This window comes from Vigna radiata, chromosome 8 (genome assembly GCF_000741045.1).
Source record: "Vigna radiata var. radiata cultivar VC1973A chromosome 8, Vradiata_ver6, whole genome shotgun sequence".
NCBI lineage: Eukaryota > Viridiplantae > Streptophyta > Magnoliopsida > Fabales > Fabaceae > Vigna > Vigna radiata.
This window is the reverse complement of record NC_028358.1, coordinates 21,638,945-21,653,605: the sequence shown is the minus strand read 5'-3', so window position 1 is coordinate 21,653,605 and position 14,661 is coordinate 21,638,945. Positions and strand designations below refer to the sequence as shown.

The window sequence follows — 14,661 nt, the reverse complement described above, 5'->3', positions numbered from 1 at the left end:
ACTTGTCCGGATAGTTGTTCACCAACGTGTTTTGATGCTTGTCATCTCCCGTCATCGGGATTTGTCGATGCTTGTATACTCGGGCGTTCGGATAAGATCCGACAACGCTTAGGGGTAACACCCCTTTTTAATAAACGGGGCGTCCAGATGATATCCGACAACGCTAAGGAGTAACACTCCTTTTTTCATAAATGAGGCGTCCGGATGATATCCGTCAACGCTTAGGAGTAACACTCCTTTTTTCATAAATCTGGCGTCCGAATGAGATCCGGCGACGCTTAGGGGTAACACCCTTTTTTCATAAGCGGGGCATCCGGATGATATCCAACAACGCATAGTAGCAACACTCCTTTTTTCATAAATGTGGCGTCCGGGTGATATCCGATGACGCTTAGGGGTAACACCCCTTTTTCATAAGCGGGGCGTCCGGATGATATCCGACAACGCTTAGGAGAAACACTCCTTTTTTCATAAATGTGGCGTCCGGATGATATCCGACGACGCTTAGGGGTAACACCCCTTTTTCTTAAGCGGGGCGTCCGGATGATACCCGACAACGCTTAGGAGCAACACTCCTTTTTTCATAAATGTGGCGTCTGGATGATATCCGACGACGCTTAGGGGTAACACCCCTTTTTCATAAGCCGAGCGTCCGGATGATATCCGACAACGCTTGTTGATAACTTGAAATATCTATAGTTATTGCATAACATTTGGTCTAAATATACCTCATTTATCATTCGTAGAGCTAAATGTTTGAAAGTTCAAAAGGAAATAGCAAAATAAATAAGTTGAACTTCAGCTATAATAAAATTTTAGGTGTGTTGCATTCCATGTGTTGGGAATGGCTTTTCCATCAAGATGCTCTAGGCGGTAGGCTCCGTTTGCTAAGTCTTCCGAAATGCGAAAGGGTCCTTCCCTCTTGTCAGCTAGCTTGCCGTGTTCTCCATTTTTTCTGGCATCTCCCTTCTTCCGCCATACAAGGTCATTTTCTGCAAAGTTTCGGGGTTATACTTTAGTGTTGAAGCACCTACTGATCAGACTGTTTTTTAGCTTCATTTTTAATCATAGCGGCTTCTCGCCGTTCGGGCAAGGTGTCCAGGTTTACTCGAAGGTATTCATCGTTGAGGCTCATGTCTTGTATATTTTGCCTTATGGAGGGTTCACCCAGTTCGACCGGTAACATTGCATCTGTTCCGTATGTGAGATTGAACGGTGTTTCCCTTGTTGACCCATGGGGGGTACATCTGTAGGCCCACAAAACTTTCCGCAACTCTTCAACCCATAAGCCTTTTGCTTTTCCAAGTCGTTTCTTTAATTCTTATATGATTGCTTTATTGGCAGCCTCAGCTTGACCGTTTGTCTAAGGATGCTCAACCAAGCTTGTCACATGTTTGATGCCGAGACTCCTGAGGAAATCTTCCAGCTTCCGTTCTACAAATTGTCGTCCATTGTCTGTTATGATTTTCTGTGGTAGTCCAAAGCGACATGTCAAATGCCAAATCTGAACTTTTTGGGCGTTGATGTCTGCCAGTGCCTCTGCTTCTATCCATTTAGTGAAATAATCCACCGCTACTAGAAGGTACTTGCATTGTGCTTTTCCTGTTGGTAACGGTCCGACAATATCTATGCCCCACTACGCGAAGGGCCAGGGAGTTGTTATTCCATGTAGCTCTTCAGGGGGAACCCGAAAGTCGTTCCCGTGCGCTTGACATGCGATACATTTTTTAACAAAGTTTGCACAGTCTTGTTCCATAGTGGGGCAATAGTAGCCTGCTCGCAATATCTTGGCTCTGAGAGTTCGCTTTCCCGAATGCGATCCACATATTCCATGATGTAACTCCTGCATAACGTATTTGGCTTCCTCATCGGATAAACATTTCAACAGAGGTGTTGTGAAGCCTCGTCTATATAGATCGTCACCTACAAATGTGAAGCGTGCGATTCTCTTGGAGTCGGTTGTGCTAAGTTGACCAAACTGTTCTTGTCGTACCATCAATTGGAGTACGTCTTGCCGCCAATCGTCTCTGGGCGTAGTAACATCAGTGGCAAAGGTCTCCAGCATTGGTTTGTTGAGAGTTGTTTTAATCACAGAGGAATGTTGTGCTTTTTCTCGGGCATGTTTCAATTTGGAAAGGAGATCCGCTCTAGAATTTTCTATTCTTGGTACATGAATAATGTTAAAACTAGCAAATGTTTTTATTAGGTCACTAACCTTGTGGAAGTAGCGTAACAAATGGTTGTCTTTGACTTGGAAGGTTCCACTCATATGACCTACAACCAGTTGAGAGTCCATGCGACATTCAATCCGTTCGATTTCGAGCTTTTTGGCTAGGACAAGTCCGGTGATCAAGGCTTCGTACTCCGCCTAGTTGTTGCTTAGTTGAAAATTAAAGGACACCGCCTGCTCGACGGTTACACCGTTCGGCCCCTCTAGTACTATCCCGGCTCCTCCACCCTTTTTATCTGAGGAGCTATCTACATTCAGGTACCATATTGGCGTGTTTGCCGTCTGTGGTAAGTCTGCCGTGAAATCAGCCAATTGTTGGCCTCTGATGGAGCCTTGCGGTTCGAAACGCAGGCCAAACTCGGATAATTCCACCGACCATGCAACCATTCTTCCTACCAAATCCGGTTTCCTGAGGATCTTTGTGACCGGGTGGTTGGTACGGAGCACAACTTGATAGCTTTGAAAATACGGTCGGAGGCGTCTTGCAGTAGTTATAAGGGCTAGAGCTATCTTTTCAATCTTTGAGTATCGTTCTTCCGCACCCTACAAAGTTCTGTTGACGAAATATATGAGTTTAAAATTTGGGATCTATTGAATAAGAGTTGCGCTTACCGAGTGATCCGAGGCGGCTAGGTATAGCTGTAAATCGAACCCCTCCGTGGGACGGGCCATCACCGGGGGGCTGGTGAGGATGGCCTTGACAGAAGAGCAAGCTTTTTCACACTGATCATCCTAGTGGCATGGGACGCCCTTCTTCATGTTCTTCAAGATAGGCCGAATGTGTTCTGCTAATCTCGGGATGAATCGTGACAAGGCTGGGAGTCGTCTGACTAGTCGTTGTACTTCTTTAAGCTTAGTAGGGCTTTTCATTTCCAACACCGCTCGACATTAATCTGGATTAACTTCGATTCCTTGTTGTGTTAACATGAACCCCAGGAATTTCCCGGCTGGGACTCCGAAGGTACATTTAGAGGGATTTAGACGCATGTTATATCGTCTTACTTGTTGAAAAACTTCAGGTAGGTCCTCCAGATGTTGTTCATGAGATCGGCTTCATACCACCATGTCGTCCACATATACTTCCATGCATTTTCCGATCTGATGATGAAAAATTTTATCCATGAGACGTTGATATATAGCTCCAGCGTTCTTGAGGCCGAACGACATCACCTCATAACAATAGTTAGCCCGTTCGGTTATAAAGGCCATTTTTTCCTAGTCAGATGAATGCATCGGGATTTGATTGTACCCTGAATAAGCATCCAGAAAACTCAACACCACGTGGCCAGAAGCTCCGTCCACCAATTGGTCGATGCTCGGGAGGAGATAGGAATCTTTCGGGCAAGCCTTGTTAAGGTCGATGAAATCGATGCACATTCGCCACTGGCCATTAGATTTTTTGCCCATAACGACAATCGCCAGCCAAGTTGTATAGGTTATCTCTCGGATGAATTTGGCTTTAACAAGCTTGTTGACCTCTTCCTGGATGGCTTCTCTTTTCTCCTCACCGAATCTTCTCTTTTTCTGTGCTATTGGTCTGGCTTCTTTGAATACAAAGAGTTTGTGAGTCATCACATTCGGGTGAATGCCGGGCATATCAACGACGCTCCACGCGAATAGATCGGCATTAGCCTTTATCAAGTCGGTTAGGAGGTGTTCGTCGTCTGGTTCTAAATCTGCACCGATAGTCGTTGTCTGCGCTTCTTTTTTTCCGAGTTGGAATGATTTGATAGTCGTTGTCTGTGTTAGTTCTTGGGTCTAGGTCGACCACTATTGCTTCATGTCCCTCTGATCTCCTTTTGGAAATGTAAGGTGTGACTTTTAGGTCAGCGACATAACACTGTTGTGCTGTTTTTTGGTTTGCCTTTACAGTGCATATCGTCCCTTTGTCTGACGGGAATTTCATTGTTAGGTGAGGTGTTGACACGATGGCTCCAAAAGCGTTCAGACATGGTCTCCCCAAAAGGTCATTATAGGAGGTATTGGCTTCAACCAAAAGGAACCAGACCCTCAATTCCTTGGCATCGTCTTGCGTCCCCAATCGGGTTCTCAGATCGAGATACCCTCAGGTATCAACTCTTTCTCCTACGAAGCCTACGATCTGCTCGTTGAACGGGCATATTATATCTTCTGACAAATCCATCTTTAGGAAAGTCATCCAATACAGTATGTTGACTGAGCTACCGTGATCAATTAAAACTTTGCTGACATCGTATAATGTTATTTCGACAGTGATTACCATTGGATCATCTTGGTCGGGCTCTGGAGCGTGGAAGTCCACATCCGTGAATGTAATATCGGGCATGGACACAGAATTACGCCTTACATTGTTGACGCTCCGAAGGTTTCTCAAATGTCTTTTCCGAGCAAATGAAGACACTCCACCTCCGGCGAAGCCTCCGGAGATGGTGTCAACTCGACCCCTAATTGGTCTTTCTCTTACGTGCTCCCTGGGACGACTTCGGGAGCGATCTCTCTCCCTTTGGCGGCTTCGTGAATGGTTTCTGGGGCGAACACTAGCGTCATGAATTCGTTTGGGACTTCTTACTTTTCTGGGAGATCTTTTACGTGGTTCTGGTTCTTCTTGTACGAATTGACGGAGATATTCTGCTCGAATGACTCTTTGGAGTTCATCTCGGAGGGTGGTACAATCCTCGGTGGAATGTCCCAGGTTGACATGAAATAGGCAGACCTTGGTTGCGTCAGCGGTCCTGGGTGTGGGTCGTCTTCGTACGTTGAGGAGCTCAGCGCTCAGGGCCTCCTTAAACACCTTTGTCAATGGCACGTTCAGGCGTGCATAATGATCATATCGAGGGCGAAGGGGTATTTCTCGCCTAGGGGGCCTTCGGTCTCCTTCACGAATCTGTTGCGTTTCTTTTTTGCTCCCATTGGTGGGAGCTTCTGTTTGGGGCTGCCTTCTGGCATATCTCCAATCCTCCATTCGAATGAACTTAGTTATTCTTTCTTGGAGCTCCTCCATTGATTTGGACAGTTTAGCATATAAATGTTCTGATACGTACCCTGGCTTTAGAGAATTGGGTTAATTGCTGATGATGAAATGTTCGTTGACGCCTTTTACTCGTCTAGCAGCTTCATTGTATCTCTGCATGAATGATCGGAGAGATTCATCTTTCTCTTGCTTAAGGTTTACAAGTTCTGCAACAGTTACTTCGTCTCTCCTGTTGGCGGCATAATCTTTCTTGAATAGGGTCATGACTGTGCGGAAGCTGTCTATTGTGTTAGGGGGAAGGCTGTAGTACCACTTCAGGGCTTCTCCTTTCAAAGATTGGGAGAATGCTCTGCATTTGACTGGGTCACTGTTGGAATAGTAAGCCATTGAATCGATGAAATTTCGGAGGTGATGCTCCGGATCCGAAGTACCATCAAATCTTTCTATTGGTGGAGGAGGTCTGTCCGGCATTGGGGCCTACATGACAGCTTCCGTGAATGGCAGAGGATTGGGCAACCGATCGTCCCGTGGTGGGGTGTGCCTACCTCTTCCGTTATTCTGGCTACCCTGAGTTTCGGATATCTCAAGCGTTAGGCGGCACGCTCTTAATCGGGCAATTTCTTCATTTTGCTTTTGTTGCGTCTCCTGCTGTTGACGTATAATCTGAGCCTGCTCCTCCATTCGTTTTGCTTGCATTTGATGAAATTCATGTTGTTGTCGTATAGTACGAGCCTGTTCTTCTAGTTGTATTTGCAATTCCCTAATCATCTCCATAGGGTTGTTGTTTTCCATACTCCTCGTGGTTACCATTGGGGATCTTCAAGCCTCGGTCCCACGGTGGGCACCAAAATGTTTCGGTAGATAATTTTGGGGACCGAGACACTAACCTTGATGACGTGGCTCCAATGCTTTCTGGCATTCGGATGGACTGGATCAGTGATTTCCGCTACGCTTTGATCGTTCGCTCTCCTTCAATCTTCGACCGTCCGACAATTTCTGAACTACGACCGAGTGGGGGGGGGGGTACCTGGAAAGGCACTCCGGCGCTCAAGTTAGGCGTGTTGTAAGAGAAGAACCTTGGTTCTTTTAGAGAGATTCTCAATGAAAGATAACAGAGTTTCAGTAATATGAATAATATGTATGAGAGGCGTGAATGTAGCGTACCTGACTGACGACTCTGGCTCTTATTTTATAGACTCCGTATTGATATGAGATCAATAGAATATAAACAGAATAAAATATAAACAACCACACCTGATATCCCGAAAACGGCTTTTGTAGATATTATTTTATTTGCGGTATCTTTGGCGAATTTCCTTTAAAAGTTTTCGAGCCCAATAACGGGATTATTTGTCCAATTTTAATGATCAGGATCGGCCTCTTCATGGCCCAATTATATGCCGTTCGGTAAAACCGTCCGCCAAATATATTGTACCATACACATAGTATAAAATTTATGGTAGAGAAAGTGTAGAATTTTTTAAAATTAGAATTTTGTAAGTGTAGTAAGTGTTGGTCGGTTCTCTTCCTATGTGTGTGCTTAACGATGAGGTTGATTTATTGCATCTTACTGCTATATTTGGTCCACAACAACTATATTAGGTTAATTTAATGGGTATTTTTGGCATGCAAGTAAAAGAAAGGGAAAGTCAGTGTTTTGTCATTTAAGTGTTTTGGTTTAAAAAAATTAGAAGGTGGTATAATTGTGTGAAAGTAATATGAACAAGAGTAGAAAGGAGAAATGGGTAAGTTGGAATTTTGTGTAGATAATATAAGGAAAAAGTCTCTTTAACAACTTTTTTTTGACAACTTTATGACAACGCATATTGTTAAGCCCCTAGCAAGTGTACCAGATCGTTATCAAGTAATATAAACGGTAAGACTGAGTATTGTTCTCCCAAAGGACTCTTAGGCCTTTTCTTTCATATAAATTAATCTTATAAGACTTGAGAAAGAATTAATTTTGTTGATGTAGAAACCGAATTTAAACATGTAGATGCAAAGTATGATCAATTGGCAAAGAAAAGATATAAATGAATGGAGTTGTTGGGGTTTACAATTTCATCCTTATCCACTCTCTTATATATACTTTTCTTATTTAATTCGCTTTATTATCTAATTGTCATGCAAACTTTCTGATCTACTCTAAACCCAATCCCTTGGTGAAAAGAATCTACTATTAATTACTAGTTTACTATCTCTAGTCTCCCTGAGTAATTAATAATGCATTAAAGTACAAAAGCAAAATACAATTGATCGTCCTACTCCTATCTCTAGGTAGTATTGCTTAATCAAGGAATTTCCTATCAGTTCATGACTTTCCCGTATGTCTCCGTATCAACAAAGGCAAATATCTTCTTACTGAATGAGTTAAACGATAGAAGCATTAAGCATAGATAAGAAACCCAACAATTGATAATATAAGCATGTGAATAAAATAAGAATTTCAATATAAGAGAGTTTCAAAAGGACTACATTGTTCCCCAACAAAAAAGGGTTTAGTTCACCATAGACATGGTGAAACTATATGGAATTAAATAAAAGAATGAAAAGATAAACCCTAGGTTTGGTAATTTGGAGCTTCCACATCCAAAAACCTCCTCCAAGGGATGAAAAAAGTGTTTTTGTCTCCTTTCTGCCAAAAGATACCAACCCTAAGATGTTCTGGCCTTTAAATAGGCATAAAAATAACAGAAAAAAGGTCCAAGCCCAAACAGATCATAAAAATAGTAGAAAATAGGTCCAAGCCCGCGTCCCTAACGCTCAGCGCTTAAAAACGACGCTCAGCGGTTTGCCTCACTATCGCTCAGCGCCGCACGCTCATCACTCTAGTCAACATTCTGGTCAACTGGTTGACTTTTCTGGTTGACTGGTTGCTTTTCTGCATTCTATTTGACTTTTCTGCACTACAACCCTTGGTACTTCAACCCTTCTTTCAAATCATTCCAAAAGCCTACAAAATCAACGGAATTTATTGATCAAATCATAAAACATGTCCTCAACTCTCTTATACACAAAACTAAAGAAAAATCCTAATTCCAAGCAAGTTTCTAAGTCAACAAGGGGTGCATTTGATATCAAAATTAAGTATAAAAATAACGATTTTTCAACTGTTATCACATATGTGACAGTTTGTGATTGGTTCGTTTCAAATATTTTTTAGAATAAATTCAAACAGACCAATAAAATAGTGACATGTCTTGTTGTCAAAAAGTTGTTAAAAAAAAGTTGTTAAAATATCATTATCCATAGTATAATTGTTGATTATTTAGAATTGTCTTGCTCATTTGTTGTTATGGTTTGACAAAAGAGGATTAAAAGCTAGGTGCGGATGTTTGATGGGGAAAAGCTAGGTTGTCTCTTCTATTATCCCAAAATTTGATTAATAGGTGATCTTTAATAATAAACAAATTAGGTCATAATGTGTGTGGCAAATGGTTCACAGTTTTTTCTTTTTCCATACATATAGTTGTCAATATCCAATTTTGTCTAAAAATGTAAATAATTAAAATTAAATAATAAGAGAATAATAATTAATAGTGGGTAAGAAAAAGGAAGAAGAAAATAACAAGATAATTTCCTTAAAAGAAAATGTGTACGTAATTTTGAAATATTAGTTTAATATAATAATAATTTGAATAAGCAATAATTAAAATAATATATTGATATAATTTGCGGTATCAGTTTCTTTTTAAAGAGAAAAATATGATTTTTAAAATAGACAAATTTTTTGACAATGATTATAATCAATGTCTTGAATATTATTTGATTTGTTTTTCTTGTAACCGAGATCATTTCTTTCTCTATTTTGTTCATTGTCAATTAATTCACAATTAAGGCAATATTATAATAATATCACAACATGTGTATATAAATACGCACCCTGTGATAGAATAAGGGGGACGAAAAAAAAAAGAGACATGCAGAAATAATAGAAAGAGAGAAAGAAAGTATAGAGAAAAATAGGTTCTCACACATAAGGATTCTGTCAATGACAACCACCAACGAAGCACTAAGGGAGTACCCAAAGCTAAAAAGTTACCTCAACACCCTTATTTTTTTTCTTTTTATTATACTTTGAAGTTTTTTTCCAAAAATATTTTTTCTTACTACACATAGATAACATTTTTTTTAAATCCTAAACTTTTTAATACAAGTACGTGTTGGCCTATGGCTAGTTTCTTTCTTTTTTCCCACCATTTTTTTAAACAAAAATATAAAAAATCTTTAAAACAAAAAAATGTCAATTTTGTTAAACTAATCCTTTTTTACCAAAACTATATGATCCTTGATTTTCTATCATAAATGGATATACATAGGAGTAAGGTCAATCTTTGGGTTCACTTATCAAAAATCTCAAACAATCCACAATCAATTTTAAACAAACTCACAAACTTTTTTCTAGATAAAGAACTACGTGATCCCTCATTGTCCATTATAAATGGATATACATAGGAGTAAGGTCAATCCTTGTCGGGTTCATAAAACAAAAAATATTATTTATTTCTTAATAATTTTTTTATAATTTTATTTATGAGGAAAATTAAATATTTTGGAATACCTCGTCAACTTTATACATTTAATTAAAGGTACTGCCTTTGGGCAGGCGCGGTAGGATGCTAACACCTCCCTTACGCGTAACCGATTCCCGAACCTAAAATCTAGTTTTTTGTAGACCATGTCTTATTTTATGGTTTTCCATAGTTTTTCTAGAATAAATTATGGTGGCGACTCCCAAAATCTTTTCTTAAACACGTATGTTTTCGATTCGCCGTCCCGTCCTGATTCTAGTTGCGACAGATGGCGACTCCACTAGGGACGCTAGGGAATCAGCCTTGTTAATTAAATGTGCAAAATTGATGTGGTTTTTTCTTTATCTTTTTTTTTTTATTTTATCTTATTTTATTTTATTTTATATTTTTTTCCCTTTATATATCATTGTCTTTATTTATTTTGGTAATTTATTTATATTCTTTTTTTTATTATTATTATTGTACATATCATGAGTGAGACCTTATATCCAGGTCTGAGCGTAACATATAATTAGAGGGATTGTGTAGCAGTGTCATGTCTAGACTATTTCTAGTTTGGCTATCGTGAGAACTTCAGTCACTGTCTGTTCTCTTCACATTCAATTTCACACCTAGTGGTGTTTCAACTGTTGTGGAAAATGATGTGAAAAGGACCATAGCTCTGGTGGCCTTGATTTTAGGTTTAGGAAGCCTTCCTTATGAGATTTCATATACAATGCTTAGAGTTTAAAACATTGGACCTACCTTAAAAGCATAAAACATGTTCTCTTTTAATCATTATTTGGCACGGGCATCCTCATGCATCATATGCATTAGCCACATTCTTATCATTTTCCCTTCATTTTTTTATAACTAACAATAAATGTGTCATGCTTTTATTTAAATAAAAAACAAGAACAAAAATGTTATGTTTTAATGAATAAATATATAACGCAAAAAAAAAAACCATTTAGCCTGATAAATTAATAGAATATAAACTTATAAAACTTTCATCATTTTCAATTTCCATCATAACGATGTCAAGAACTAGTGATTTCCGCTATTATCAGCATGCATCGTTTTTGCATATTCAATTTCATCTAATTCAAATTAACAAAACAATATAAAATTAAATAAAAAGACAATGGTGGGACTTCCACAACATCCTTAAAGGACTCAAGCAAACTCTGAGGCTATGGAGGTTTGGAAGAGGAACGTGAAGCTGTAAAGGTTGATATTAGCCAACTAAAGGATCAAGTCGGTCAAATCTTGGAGGCTTTGAAAGCCATGAAGACTGCAGGAGAGACTTCGTCTGTAAAGGTCGAGGATAATGCTCACCCTCTAGTACAAACGCTGTGGGCACACAATTCATGTTTCCAATGTATGGTTTGCCACCAGGTTACACACCGCTTATTGGAGATCCTTCAGAGGTCGAGCACACTTCTTTGGCTTTTCCCATACCCAGCAGCGCACTTTCCATTAGTACTCAAGGGCCTATTCACACGACCGAGACAAAGATGAATGAAACATCCAAGTTTGCCCACATAATTGTCACACAGGATGCTACCTTGCGCACAAATGTAGAAGGAGTAAAAGATAAACTCGAAATTCTAGAAGACAGGCTGAGAGCCATAGAAGGGTTTGAAAGTTACGATTTTGGTGATGTGGCAAGGTTTAGTCTGGCCCCAGGGGTAACAATTTAACACAAGTTTAAGGTGCCGAAATTCGAGAAGTACAAGGGTAACACATGTCCTAAGAACCACTTGACCATGTATTGCCAAAAAAGTGACTGCTTACGCTCATGACGAAAAATTACTTATCCATTTCTTTCAAGACAGTTTGGCTGAAGTAGCGTTGAGTTGGTATACGCATATGGAATCCTCTCATATCCATTATTGGGCAGATTTGGCGGATGCCTTTGTAAGGTTGTACAAATACAACATGCATGTCACTCCAGACAGGTTACAATTACACCACATGGCAAAGAAAGAGGAAGAATCTTTTAAGGAATATGAGAAACGATGGAGAGAGCTAGCAGTGCAGGTTGATCCACCTCTATATGACAAGGAGATGGTTGCAATGTTTGTGAGCACGCTACAACCACCCTTTTATGAGCATATCATTGGAAATGGGTCTTCCAATTTCGCTGATATCATCATCATAGACAGAAGGATTGAGATCGGATTGAAAAGTGGAAAAATTACATCTCAACCCACCACTCCAAATAAATATGTTTTTAATCCGGAAAAAGAGAAAGAAGGGGGAATGCATGCAACATCAGCAATATCCATGTGGGGAGGTCATGCGCCCACTCATAGCTATCAACCCATCCTGAGTTACCCTCCTTATGTGAACAATACAATATTTGGTCCCCAAACAAGACCCCGATCGATAGGGTATTATCAACCACAACAGGCTTCGAATAATGCCTTGGGCACTGGAGTCGGCTTAGATCCCGATCAAAATGTTGGTCAAAGTGCTCATCCTAGGAGGAACCCAGAGAAAAATTTCACTCTCATTCATATGACATATACAAAACTATTACCCCATCTCCTTAAGAAAGGTCTGACTGTTGTTTGCCCAATGAAGCCCTTACAACCTCCATACCCCAAAAGTTTTAATGCAAATGCGAGATCCGATTTTCACGAGGGAAGCATTGGGCATTCAATGGAAAGGTGCAATCCCTTAAATTCAAAGTACAATCTCTAATTAATGCAGGATGGATGAAGTTCCAAGAGGACAAACCTAGTGTTGAAAACAATCCCCTTGCCAAGCATGGAAATACCTCAACAAATGCCATCAAAATTGGACGACACAAGCTAGTAAGGGATGTAAGTGCAATTCGAAGTTCTAAAAGGGTAATTTTGGAAACACTGGAAAGATTCGATTTGCTAAGGAGCGAAAGTGACCTTGAGGAGGCATGTGGAGTCCATCCAGGAGTCGGACATGTCATTAATGAGTGTACCAAGTTTAGAAGCGTTCTCCAAGATCTGATTGACAACAATTTTCTACAAATATACCACGAGGATAAAGAACAAGAAGTATTTGCAAACCCAAGAATTAGAAGATAAAGAATTTGCCTATGATGCTTATTAAAATTGTAATCGTTTTTTTAACCTCACTGCTTTGCCAGAGCCTTGGGGTTCTTGCGTTACAGGTTGACACTTTCTTTTGCATTTGGTTTAACACTAAATCATGTTTGTTTGTTTTTTTCAATCATCTCGTGTCTTAATTTTCTTAACTCAAATAATATTGATATGAAAATGAATGTTTTGAAAACAAAAATGTTGATTTTCCTAATTTTGAGCGCCCTATCAATAACATGGAAGATGAGTATGATTGACACAGAACCCTCTCCAGATTTAATGATATTGGTGAAGCAAGAGTCTAAGGAAATAAAACCCGATAAAGAAGAGGTTGAAATATTTAATATAGGAAGGTGAGAGAAAAGAGGTAAAAGTCGACACTAGCATGAAAGAAAAGTTCAACATGAGTTACCACTCAAGCCTAAATGTCTTCGGATCAAAGATGAAGTACGAATGCAGTTCGATGCGAGATTCTTAACCGAGGAAAAATATCCCCAATGGGTGGCAAGTATCGTGTTGAAGAAGGACGATAATATGCAAATGCATTTTCTCATTGTCGGAAACCTGAACAATCAAATCTCACATCATCGTCCAAAGATGAAGGGGGCAGTCAAGATTGTTAATAAAAACTATCAAGAGCATTGTACCTTCGCTTTACACGGTAATCGCACATCAGTACACACGTCAACTGGGGCAACACCTTTTTCTTTGGTATATATCGAATGGAAGCAGTACTACCCTTCGAGGTAGAAATCCCATCCCTACGAGTATTAATGGAAACCAAGTTAGAAGAAGTAGATTGGGTTCAAACCCGGTTTGATAAACTCAATCTCATTGAGGAGAAAAGATTGACTGCGGCATGCCATAGACAATTGTACCAACAAAGAATGAAGATGGAATTCAACAAGAAGGTATGCCCCAGAGAATTTCAAGAAGGCGAACTGGTCCTAAAAAAGATTTTGCAAATACAAAAGGATCATAGGGGCAAGTGGACTCCAAATTATGAAAGCCCATATGTGGTAAAAAAAAAGCATTTGATGGTGGGGCACTTATTCTCACAAGAATGAATGGAGAGGAGTTACCTTTGCCAATTAATTCTGATGGAGTCAAAAAACTCTATGCATAATGATTCCATGACGGGGAATGCTCTCAAAGTGGAATTGACATTATTGTATTATGCTTTATTCAATAAATTTTTTTTTTTCTTTTCCTCATAAAGTAGTTCTTAACTTTCAAAATGCCTCCCGAAATTAATAAGCATCACAGGTAGGTTCATGGGGCACGAGTTTGTTCTTAAGGAATGTCGTGGAATTAATTAAAAAAAAAACAAAAGGTAATAAAAACATATATGGGTCTCACACGAATTTTCACTCATACATTCATGCATTCAGCATCATACATCATCATGCATGCATTATCATAAAGGTTCAAAGATAAGAAAAGAAAAAAAGCATGGTACACCATGCATCGCCAACATCTAGAAGGGATTCATGATTTCATTGGAAAGGAGTTCAAATGGTACATTGGTGAAAGAATTAAAAAAAAAAAACCAGTTTTCATCCTAGAACCAATGCCCGCTTTTCATCCTGGCACCAAAGCCCACTTTTCATCCTGGCACCAAAGAATAAAAAAAGCCCAGTTTTCATCCTGGCACCAAAGCTTAGTTTTCTTCCTAGCACCAAAGTCCTGTTTTCATCTTGGCACCAAAGAATAAAAAAAACCCAATTTTCATCCTAGCACCAAAGCCCAATTTTCATCCTGGCACCAAAGAATACAAAAAGCTCAGTTTTCATCCTGACACCAAAGAATAAAAAAAGCACAGTTTTCATCATGGCACCAAAGCCCAGTTTTCATCTTGGGACCAAAGAATAAAAAAAAAGCCCA

At 39.6% G+C, this 14,661-nt stretch overlaps 1 protein-coding gene across 1 annotated transcript; it reads right to left on the bottom strand.

The window, feature by feature from the left end:
- Window positions 1-4,295: 4,295 nt before the first annotated feature.
- LOC106770368 lies at window positions 4,296-5,210 on the bottom strand. Its single transcript, XM_014656181.1, has one exon. The coding sequence runs from the start codon at window positions 5,208-5,210 to the stop codon at window positions 4,296-4,298; it is 915 nt and encodes a 304-aa protein (XP_014511667.1).
- Between the last annotated feature and the right edge of the window lie 9,451 nt (window positions 5,211-14,661).